The sequence below is a fragment of the Rhipicephalus microplus genome, chromosome 5, assembly GCF_043290135.1.
Source record: "Rhipicephalus microplus isolate Deutch F79 chromosome 5, USDA_Rmic, whole genome shotgun sequence".
Taxonomy (NCBI): Eukaryota; Metazoa; Arthropoda; class Arachnida; order Ixodida; family Ixodidae; genus Rhipicephalus; species Rhipicephalus microplus.
In genome coordinates, this window is record NC_134704.1 from 25492700 (window position 1) to 25504370 (window position 11671).

Genomic DNA, 11671 nt, shown 5'->3' on the forward strand with positions numbered 1-11671 from the left:
AGCACAATGAGGAGGGAATTCTTCCTGGTGTTGCACTTTTGTTCTGTCACCCCTTCTTTTAGGGAATTCTTCCTGGTGTTGCACTTTTGTTCTGTCACCCCTTCTTTTTGTCAAACTGCAGTATGGTTCAGCTGCAATATTAAAAAAAAAGGATCCATACTAAAGTCGTCTGCCACACAAAAAAATTAGGCTTGTGCAAATATTCAAATTCTCCGAATATTCGACCAAATAATGCAGTATTTGAATTCTCATCGAATGGAATTGAATTTCTTGAAACTTTTGAAGTACTCGAAACGAACGAATAAACCTTTTGTAAAAGTGGTTTCCCTGTAGTAAAGGGGTGCTAAGCCATGAAAGCACCTAAATGTTTATTATAGTCTGCATGTAATTGACTAATTGACTGTAAAGATGGTTTCACTGCAGCAAAATAGTTCTAAGCCGGAAAAACTAGGTTTGTGCAAATAGTGAATCTTAGTTTCGAAGACAATAGTGATTTTGGTCGAATAATTTTGAATCAAATTTAAATAGTACACATAACATAAAAAAATGCCCATATTTGTGATGGCCTAACTAACTAACTAAAATGTTTTTAAAAAATTGAAACAAGGCCTCTGTGCAAATGCATTTTCTTTTGTTAAAAAAAGTCGAAACAACTTTGAATAGTAGCAGTATTTGCCTTTCGGTAGAAGGCAAGTGATAACCTGTAAAATATGTGAAGTTTCGAAATTCAAGATACTTAGAGCATACACCGACATAACAAGCTTTTAAGCTTAAAAAAAAATGATGAATCGATTTGAGTAGAATATCTTCATTCAACCTTGAAGTGAGACTCCACAGCATTGCAAATTTTTTTTTAATAGGTGCTCTCACGGTTCAGAATCTCCATACTGCAGTAAAACTATTTTTACAAAAAGTTAATACATTTATAGAAATGTGTTTACTATTTAGCACCCCTTTACTACAGTGAAACCACCTTTACAGGGTGTTACATGCGGACTAATAAACACCTAATATGTCATTGCGAACACATCGAAATTTTCAGTAACTTAAGTTTCAATCAATGCGAATTCAAATACTGTACTATGCGTTCGAATATTCGCACAGGCCTAGTAAAAACACATATCCAGGAGAAATTGACAATGTCGCGAAGTCTCACTTTAAGGTTAAATGAAACTATTACCCACACATAAATTATTTTTCATTGCGATAGCAGATATATGGACAAATTCAGCTGGATTTTGCCGTCGGCATCACTCACTGTATATGTATACGTATCTATATACATGAAAATACAAGAAAAAAAAACCAGAAAAGGACTCAGGCGCATGGAATCGAACTTGCGTCCACCGAATCATGAGTGCGAGGCGTTAACCACTGTGCCACCCAGGAGCACGTCCTTCAACATTGAAACGGCAAGCTATTTATATCTACCACTTACTGCTGCTGACGGGCATCTCGGGGGGAATTGTGTTTTCAGCATTACCAGCAGGATGGCGCAATGAGCGCGTGTCGCCACATCGCACGGTGGCGAGCGCTCTAATCTCCCTCGCGTACTTCGCTCCGCTTAAAAAAGGGGAGTAACACTTCCTCGCACCTTGAAAGAAGTTTGCGAGAAAAAAAAAACTTTGAATTCTGAGCGCAAAAACAGACTGTGTACATCCAAAACTCGGTTTAAGTCTGCATCTGGTTCACATCTTGTGCTGGCCAGTTCTCGACATGTGTGGGGCCACCCAAGAATGCTGCCGCGGTGGCAACAGGGGCATATGCCGCCGTGCGTAAGGAAAGAATGTCTCCTTAAAGGGTCGGTCGCCTTTTTACCTTTCATCTTAGCCCGTTTCCCTTCATTGGCCTTCAAGTTGTAGGCGAGCGTAAACACTTCACTTTGTACGTGCACGTGAAGAAAAAAAAAAGAGAGACTCTTGCAAACCTCTTTCAAAGCGAGAGGGACGCGGCAGCAACCAAGTTTGAACGTCTACTTTAGTCTAACTCATCCTCTGACGAAGGAAAGTCCCCTCCCAAAACTGTTAGGAAATAAATATATTTATCCTTGTTGACAATGCTCCCATTGTGTTATATCCCACATCTTCACACACACACACATATATATATACTATTTGAAGTTAATTCGACAACCAAAATCACTATCCTCTTCAAATTCATTTCGAACCTGAAATTCACTATTTGCACAAGCCTATCAAAAATGCTAAGCAATATTTTGGCAGCTTGCAGTGGTATGGGTACGGCACAATTTACCATCCCTACACGAAGATTTGGCATCCTAGCTCGACTGTCTTGGATCCTGTGCAGAGGTTACTGTGCATGGTTACTAAAAACATGGGACTTTATTTTGATCTTCTTGAGCATCCTAGTTCGTTGCTGGAACACGTCAGAAGATCTTGATGGCTCGAATGTCTGAGTGTGGGTTCTCAATGTGCTCCTTGCTCTGCACCAGGCGTAGCTCCAAGAGCGCTGCTGCTGCTGCTGCCGCTGCTGCTGGAGCAGCGGCCTTGCCTTCCGCCTCAGATGCAGGTGCAGTGCCAGCTGCAGCTTCACCTTCCTTTTCTTTTTCTTTCTCTGCAACACGAGACAAATCCAGACAATCATGCGTGTAACTAACGAATTTCGGGGCTGAGATAGTGCTCGGGAGGGAAGTCACCCAAGTATTCAGCTATTTGTTCATTTTATTCTGAATGTTAAAAAAGCACGGATACAAAATATTGAACACAAGATAACGGGTGACATGGCTTTATGTGGAGATGTACACAACTACAGAATATCATGAACAAATAGAGCATAGAACATGCTTAGAATAAATTTTAAAGTGCATGCCATGTGATGTGCCTAAGCGAGATGCGGAGCACCTCGCGACTTTGACATCAATGCAGTTTTAACGTAAAAAAATTCTAGGTCACAAGTCTGTGTTGGCTCGTCAGTGCGGCGCTCTCTCAAGCGCTGCGTCCACGTCATAGTTTTGCCAAGTCGCGAAGCCAGCTGTGCATACCTAGCCACCGGAACTTCTCCTGTCTAGCTCTGTGCTCTTTGAAGCCAAAACTGCAACTGGGTGCTCTATAAATGTCTCGAAATAAGTAATCTTCCCACACTCGCACAAACGAGGTTTCTAGCCATGATAAGTGGGTCTTATCTACTTATAGCAAAAAAAGAGACGATGCAAAATCTTTGTGTCATTGCTCCTTAAGAAATACAAAGAGCATCATCAAAAAGCCAACATAAATGGCTGCCAAATGTGAACTATGCACCTGTTAACGTTAAAACTAGGAGCCTTGTAGGTTGCATTTTGCCCACTCGAAGGGGCCATGCAGTGACAACGGTTACCGAGCTGTATATGTTGGCATTCATGTGGAAACATTTCTAGCACAATTATTATGAAAGTACATATTAGTTTGGTTATAACACATAGCCTTAAGTGGTGGTTTCAAAGTGGTACATTTCAATGGAGCAGTCATTTACTTTGTCGGCTGCCAAGTCTGAGCTTGTGTTAGTACAAGAAAGTTATTTGGCAGTTTACACAAGTCTCCAAGTTCTATTTTACGGCATATGCGGGTTGGCAGAAAAAAAAAATGAGACATGGAGCATCACGTCATCAGTCTTTCTTTTTTGATGAAATGCAGTTTTTCTTTCTCATTGTCTATTTCTTTTTTTCTTTCTCATTGTCTATAGAAATAAGTATGAAATCTGAGCCAAACTGCACTGTTTACTTATTACTGTGGCTGTGCATGACCTCATAGCATTCCTTTTATACGCAGTTAAAGTGAACTTCATCTATTAAACAATCATCAAGACAAATAGAAAATAATTGCAAGTTGCCTCAAGTATGGCCTGCAATGTTCATAGATAGATGAGCACTGCCATACACAGAATATCTGACTCGTACAGGATAACTTTCTTAGCAGTTTTTTTTTCTCTTTTTTGCTTGCCCCTACATTGTGGTCAATACTGGAACAATAAGCATACTTGATAATAGAAAGGCAACAGCAAAACTTACCTGACGCATGCTTGAACGTCTTGAGTAGAACACCTTGAACAGTGGCCACAGCTTTCTCCAGTGCCTCCTAAACAACGAAGATTACCAGACAGAGCAATGAATCTGCATCTATAAAAGAAATTACTCCAAAAAACTATTTGTCTGTAGCAACGAATGTCTATTCAATAAGCAGAGCAAGAAAAAATATTGTAAGATAATTAGCGCAAACTTCACTCCTCAAAAACTCTTTATGTGAGTGTTTGAGGGGTCAAGTTTGCGCTAAATATCTTACAATATGACGAATGACCAACTAGCCCAACAACAAGTTTTATTGAGCAAGAAAAAAGATATTAACAACAAGAAAACACAAAGAAAAGAATCTACGAGTTTTTTTATATTACACAACGCCTCATATTACACAAAAGCATTGTTTCGGAACCAGTACAGAGCTAGTCACAGGACTGACCACTGAATGGCTGAGCCTAGACAACAGAACAAAAGGATAAGCTCTCTCGAATACGAGACAGACAGGCACTCAGGCAGGATGTGCTATTCATACCAGAATCAAATGCACTCTTTAATGTAACCTACCATTAGATAACAGAGAAAAAGATAACTATTTACTGAGCAAATCTGTCGAGTAAAAAAACAAAAGAAGTACCTCATACACAGACAAAAGACCGAAAATAGAGGCACTCGTGAGTGTACCTTTACAAGAGTTGCATAGATAAGATAAAGCCCACACTAAGACACTGTCAACACTAGGGAATAGCCACTCCACATACTTATGCCGATATCACAGGGCATTGCGTTCTTTACATCTGCAGCACAATGGAATAATACTACATATATAGAAGAATAGCACAAATGGTCAGCAGATGTCGTTTTTATGCTTCTTATGTGGCACAATATTTTGAAGCAGCTGTACAAGATATTAGAAACTTGCTATCTGGGCAAAGCCATTCCATCAAACACCATGTGCAGCCAAAATGCAAAGGCTGATTTTGGAAATGCGAGCAATAAATAGAAGGGGGAGGAGGAGTGGAAGAATAATGCTTCAAAGAAGCCACAATAGATTATGCAAGTATAAGGATGAGAAAACCAAAGCCAGAAAACATGTGAATTAGTTGTAATTATGAATGTGCATTTGTGTTTGGGCTCATCCACGCACATATTCATAAAGATACTTCATGTAGCTTGTGCAACATTACTTAAACATGTGATGTACAAGTAAACATTCTACCAAAACATTTTTGCCATATAATTTCCAACAGTTACAAAACGTTTGAACCACATGAGCTACATGCAACGGAACTTTTTTTTTTCACTGACTTGCAGTTATGTGTTTGCTGTATACATGGGCTGGTGAACTCACTGAGTTGACTCTTAGTGAGTTCGGGTGAATAATAATCTGACGAGTCTGAGCCCGAGTGAGTCCAAAGCGCAAATTATATTTCTTGAATGAGTTTGAGTGAGTTCCACCTTTTCTGCCGACTTATATGGTCCTATCTACTCATCTTCTGCATTATTATCAGCCTTACTTGAATTCGCATTTATATAATCACATCTCCTAACATGTATTCTAAAATGATGTCATTCGTACACCACTTCAATATTTATTAATCAAAGGTGCAAATTACGTATCGAGGTGTCTGGACCTCCCATCTGCCCCGCCAACTCCTTCAGGAAAGTTCTTGATAAGTATATCTTCTGTTGTTCTCTTTCAAGAAAAATGACCTCACTGGTTTGCGAGCACTCATAACGCACACACATTCTAGGGTACTATATCGAAAGGCACTTAGAAGAACCCTGGTTACACGAGATATTGTTGTTAAAGAGCATTGACACCACGGCCAAAAAAGCCAATTCTAGGCTAACCGACTCATGAGTCGACTCAGACTCAAATGAGTGGGTGTGAGTGAGTGTGGATGAGTAACATTTTGGGGAGTTTCGAGCGAGTCCGGTTGAAGAAAATTTTCGTGAGTGTGAGTCACCAAGCGCTAAATATACTTCACGAGTGAGTCTGCGAGAGCTTCAAAGGTTTTGCCGACCTGTGGTTGTATGTACTATTGGCATGAAATGAGACGCGAGCATTAGCAATATTATTGTGCACGCCATCCATTTATCACCACGATCAGGCCCTCGCATCTACAGCTCTCCAAAACCAGACATGAGTGCCTGTCAATGGTGATAACTGAATGGTGCACACTATAGCGTTGCTGATGCTTGCTGCTGTGAGCATTTTATGTCACTTTGATAGTACGTGTTTGATTCAACTGCAAAACAAGCAGCTCCCTATTTTTGATATTTTTAAACATATGAATCCTGCACTTGCTCCAGTTTAACCGGCGAAAAGTTATGTGCAGTACATCATTTATTGAAGCAGTGCCTAATACTATAGCTTGCATTTAAAAAACAAGACTGTAGAACACATTTAGAATACAATGGGCCTGTCATGAGGGGTACCATGTTTTAGTGTACCTACTGGTAATTGTATGCAAGCTTGCTCGAGAAGCTACCGATTGAGCCTGCGTTTCATGCCATTTTATCCTTACTTGCTTTGGCACCTGTATTCAAATATAATGCATTCGCCGCATTCTTGACAAATGAAACAGCAAAGACACATCTTCCGCACTAACTAATGTCGTACAAACCTTGAGGTTGTTTGTGCGTGTGATCCAGGCGAGAATGCAGGCCGCCAACAGGTCGCCAGTGCCGGTGAATTGTGCATTGATGGCAGGAATCTCAATTTTGACGGCGCTGCGTGTGCCTCCCTTCTTGCTGCTGCCGTACAGGTAGATCTCCTTGGCCGTGTCGCTCGGTCGGTACGACGTAAGCACCACGATCGGGATGCCCTTCATGTGCAACACGTCCATCGCCTCCAACACCGTGCTCTCTGTTGTAATTTGCTTTCCTGAAAGGAGCCTGAAATAAGAAATGCAATCCTTAGCAAGCTTGGAAGCATCATTTTAAAAAAATTCATAAATTCTAGGGGTTTAACGTCCCACAACCACGATATGATTATAAGTAGAGCTGTGTAACTGGCAAACTTATGGGTGCAAAGTAAATTCGAATATTGAAGTGCGAGAGCGAATCGAATATTTTTCGAATAATTCTCGAATATTTCTAGAATAATTTATGAATACTTTGAAGCGAAACTGCAGAAAGAAGTTAGAGAGAATTCCTAAGTGTTTCTTTCGACTAGGTTGATGAAGTGCTGGCAAGGTAATGTTTCAGAGTTGTCTTATCAAGAATGAAGCGATGCAGAAACCTAACTGTATTTATGTACATACATGATTTGGTGAAACCAAAGTGTTGCCAACACATTACACATGTAAGGCAAAGATGCTATTTCCATAGCCTCTCCTCCTCTTTCAGCTTCTGTGGAAGCCTAACTGACGATGCTGACAATGGCGTACTCAAACCTGGAGTTCAAAATCTGCCTTGTAGACATCAATAAGAACATCTGAAATTTTGGATGCTAAAAATCTTAAGCGTTCGATTTTTCAGACTTCCGGCCAAAATTTCGGGTCTAAAACAATATTAATTCTGCCCCCACTTCTGCCACATCTATCATCTCCCCATTGGAACCAGTGTTTTCTTGAGTCAATACATTTGCGACCGAAGCAGAGCCTAAAAAGCAGCTTTGCCGCAATATCAGAATGTGATAGGGTGACGCATATTAAAAATCTGAAGGAGCCGCTGTTAATTGGACGTCGACTGTATTTGTCTTCGGAAAGTTCAAGTAGTTTGAATAGTATGATTCCAGTACGAATCGAATAGCAAACACTATTTAAAAAATATTCAAAATTTCGAATGTTCACACACACTTTAATTATAAAACATGCAGGTGTGGAAGGCTTAGAAAAATTTGACCACCTGGGGTTTTCAAACGTGCACCTAAATCTAAGCACACAGGCAACTAGCAATATGCCTCTATTAAAATGCGACTGCCATTGCTGGGATTTGATTCCGCGACCTTCACGTTACGTTTAAATGGATATAAAAGACAAAGAGATGTTGAACTATGTTATAGTGAATTATGCATTTAAAAAGTAAGACAGTCACTTTTATTACTGTGGGAAAAAACAAACAAGAATTGCTTAGATTATTGCAACAGTCACAAACTGTCTTGAGTATAAATAATGTCAGAGCACACACTGCCCAGCTATAGTTGCATATTAAGGCATACTTGCACGCGGGCCATCATTGCCCCCGGGGTTATTACAAGAGAGTCCTTGAAAGCTTTATTAAAAAATATTTTGTGAGCAGGCATTCAAAAGCTTTACTGTGACATAGCTTTAATGAGGTATGATTACAGCAGTTGACAGCAACATTAGAACCCTTAGTTATGTAGTTAGAGCACACCTTGCTTGTTTGCACAAGCTATGTAACAATAACGAATTTCAATCACCAGGAGACGATGAAAACAGAAACTATACTCACTCTAGTTCGTACTGGTTTGGCGTGACCACATCAGCCATGGCCACAAGCCGGTCCTTATAGATGTTCACTAGGCTTTGAGGCACATACTGGATAGGAATAAAATGATAGGAAAAGCACAAGAAAATGGCCTAAATGATCTTACCAGGTAAACTAACAGTTACATATGGCTTCCTGGGCATACAAATAAATGTATGACTATGGTGATCATAACATTAATGAGGTGAATATTTTGTTTGAACTAAGCCAGTTAAAACACTTTTCACTTCACAGTGTTTTGTTTTTCACTTCACAGTGTTGTTCACAATAAAAAGTTATCATCTGTGGTTTTGCCTGTGTGTTGAATGTGTACCAGAGAAACAAATGGGCACAGATGAACAGTGTGATGCCAGAATAAAATGCAAACTTGAGAAAGTGAACTAGTAAATGATTTCCCTTTCCACATTTGCTGGTGTGCTATCCACTGGGGCAATTCACTTAACAGGCTTTTTTCTTTGAAAAGGTGTGTGTGTGTGGGGGGGGGGGGGGGGTATTATCAGCATTTATCTGCACTAAGATTACACGTCTCTCTTTCAAGCAGTTGTCTATGAAACCTGATTGTGTTTTCCTTATAGCTTTATGCTGCTAGCAGGTGCATAATTTTTCCACATTATGAAACTTCAATTCATTTACAAGATTTTTCGAAATTTTCTTTCTTGTGCTCTACAAAAGGAGACCCAATGAACAACACTTTTTTCCTCAAGCGGGCGGATAAATTTACCTGTTATATCCTACACAGTCCAACTCGAAACAAGGGCTACGCTCTGATAAGGAATGTCTGGTGCCCGCTGATCCTTGTCTGTGAAAAGAATGCAGCCTTCTTCTGAGATAAGATAACTGCATGCTCATAGCAGCAAGTTGCTTTCCCAGTTATGAACGCAGCAGTTTTCCTGCCACACGAGCACACCTCTTTCCTGATTCGGCATTTTGCTAAATTATAATGTAATAAACTAACCATAAAGTTAGTTATAAAGAGTAAGTAAAAATCACTGCTTTCTTCTATCAGCCTGCTCCTATAGCAAAAGTGTTCCCTTTGAAATGTCTTCAGAAACTGTGCAAGCACTGCTGTACCCTCTGCTGACCTTTTTTTTTTTTTACACACATTTAGAGGTAGTGCTAAATGTGAAAGGTGATTGCCTTAATACATTAAGCAGCAGCCAATATTAAAGACAACCAGAAGCCTCCCTGTTTCAGTGAATTTTGGGCCTTCTTTGTTTCAATGATGGGTCATGAAATACTCTTCAGTATTGTTGTGATTACCTCAACAAAACATGTCGTATCCACAACAGACTCCAGCACATGTTCATTCACAAAACATAGGGGAAGCAAAGTCTTGAAAGGGTATTAGTTATTTACCGTATTCCAGATGCAAAATGAAACATTATATGAGCATAGCAAGATATGGGCACACATTTACAGATACAAAGACAGCCTGTGTGGAGAAAAAAGAAAAACTCGTTCAATATACCGAGGCCTTCCCCCACAATGCACTTGAGTTACGGGGTCAAGTGGAGCCAAGGATGCGTGATTGGTGCACAAAGTAAGGCTGATGAGTGCATCAGTCAGCCTCTAGGTTGATACGACAGAAAAAGCACATTGTTAAGAAATAAATGGTAATATTGATAATGTAGATTTGTAAACTAATCTTTTGTTCCTTTAGATGCATATACAATTAAGCCAATTATGGTCATTTAATTCGATTGTCAAAAATAATAACTTATTTGGAAAGGATATCAACCTTCAGTACATTATTTCTGATGATTTTTACTACTTAAACCACACTCCGGTCTTTTTAAAAAGGCATTACCTACTACTAGTTAATTCTTTGGGATTAATAAACATTCAAGAACTGCATGAAGTGTGGTGATACTTACTAGCTTTCCATTATCTCCCATTACAGGATCACATACTGTAAGTAGGGAAAGAAGAATATGTTAATTGCTAATAGTGATAAGACAAGCACTTTCGTAAAACGACCTTTTGTCGCCACTTACCGTACATTAACGAAGAATTTTCTTGCTTTAACTCTTGCACTATGTCGGCTACCTTGTTGAGGAAAGAATCTGAGCCAACATAACCTGAAAACAATGCGTTAAAAGCCAAATCTTAGGTTGCACTTACAGGTGCAGCTACATACATATCAAGATTTCTATGCAAAAATGCAGGCGTACCTGTTAATATGTGCGAGTACTTGGTTATTCTGTTTAGCTTCAGGCCATCGTAAAGGTCTTGAAGCTCTTCAGCATTCAGTACTTGTCCTTTGCAAAACGGATATCCTAGAATATGTTACATGAAAAAAAAAGTTCACAGCTCTATTGAACCGTACCGCCTAGCAGTTCTCACGGTACACACGTTATACTGTCCTTGTACGACCAGTACAAATTTCAAGAAGAATTCGGGCGATTTTTATGTCTAAACGGTTTGTGAGATAAGGCGCGCAAGGCGGACAGACGCATCCGTTTCCACAAAGCGTGGCGCCAAATTATTTTTGTAAAAAATGTAGCTGACTCACCGGTGTGGTTGGTGAATTGTACAGAGTTGATGAAGTCCACTTCGAAGCCTAGAGTCTGTCGCGCGGAAGAATTCGAATGCTATTACGATCATTTCTCAGGCCGGGTGCCTTATAAGCACTGCGATCAACACCGCGACGCGATGATTTGCAAAAGCACGTATCGCACACGACGACATTAACGACCCGGAACTAACCTGAAGAGGAAAGCAGGCGCTCTTGTTGCCGACGTATCCCGAAACCACATGGCTTTGTATGGACAGCACACGGTAGTCGCGAGCCATCGGTGCGGAGGCAGCCAGCTGGGCTTCCCCTCGTCAATTCACGGCCGGTAGTTTGTACAGACTGCTCGCCGGTGCCTCGTCGAAGGGCCGCACGACCTGATAGCAACGAGGCGCTAAGCGGAGCACGGGAAGGCACGTGACGACGGCAATGAAATAAGGTGCAAAACAGCCCCGCGCCTTCGGCAGCTGCGGCGAGCGCACAGCGAAGCCGCAATAACCGTAGAAACGAAACCAACAACAACGCTAGACTGGATCCGCTTGACTTGGCTACGTTATCAAATCCGACGGTGGCCACGACATAATTTTGTTAAAAAAGCAGAAGCAAAACAAAAAAAAGCATAAACTCCAAAATTTGTTATTAAATAACGCACTTTATTAAAAAAATTATTTGTCTTTGTACTTAAAAAAACTTAA

The 11671-nt window shown here is 40.3% G+C and overlaps 1 protein-coding gene across 1 annotated transcript; it reads right to left on the reverse strand.

Moving 5' to 3' along the window:
- Positions 1-2323: 2323 nt before the first annotated feature.
- On the reverse strand, positions 2324-11431 carry LOC119174862 (pyridoxal kinase). Its single transcript, XM_037425972.2, has 9 exons — positions 11171-11431; positions 10977-11031; positions 10636-10740; positions 10459-10542; positions 10339-10373; positions 8429-8514; positions 6637-6907; positions 4004-4070; positions 2324-2574 (listed from the first exon to the last, which is right to left on the reverse strand). The coding sequence occupies exons 1-9, from the start codon at positions 11255-11257 to the stop codon at positions 2387-2389; spliced, it is 978 nt and encodes a 325-aa protein (XP_037281869.2). The 5' UTR covers positions 11258-11431; the 3' UTR covers positions 2324-2386.
- Between the last annotated feature and the right edge of the window lie 240 nt (positions 11432-11671).

Bases quoted from the DNA above. Each gene is read 5' to 3' on its own strand.
- LOC119174862 (XM_037425972.2), bottom strand. From the start codon at position 11,257: ATGGCTCGCGACTACCGTGTGCTGTCCATACAAAGCCATGTGGTTTCG. The intron at 4,071-6,636 runs GTTTGTACGACA...TTCGTTGTTTAG, and splicing joins CACGCACAAACAACCTCAAG to GAGGCACTGGAGAAAGCTGT. The intron at 2,575-4,003 runs GTAAGTTTTGCT...CTCGTGTTGCAG, and splicing joins GACGTTCAAGCATGCGTCAG to AGAAAGAAAAAGAAAAGGAA.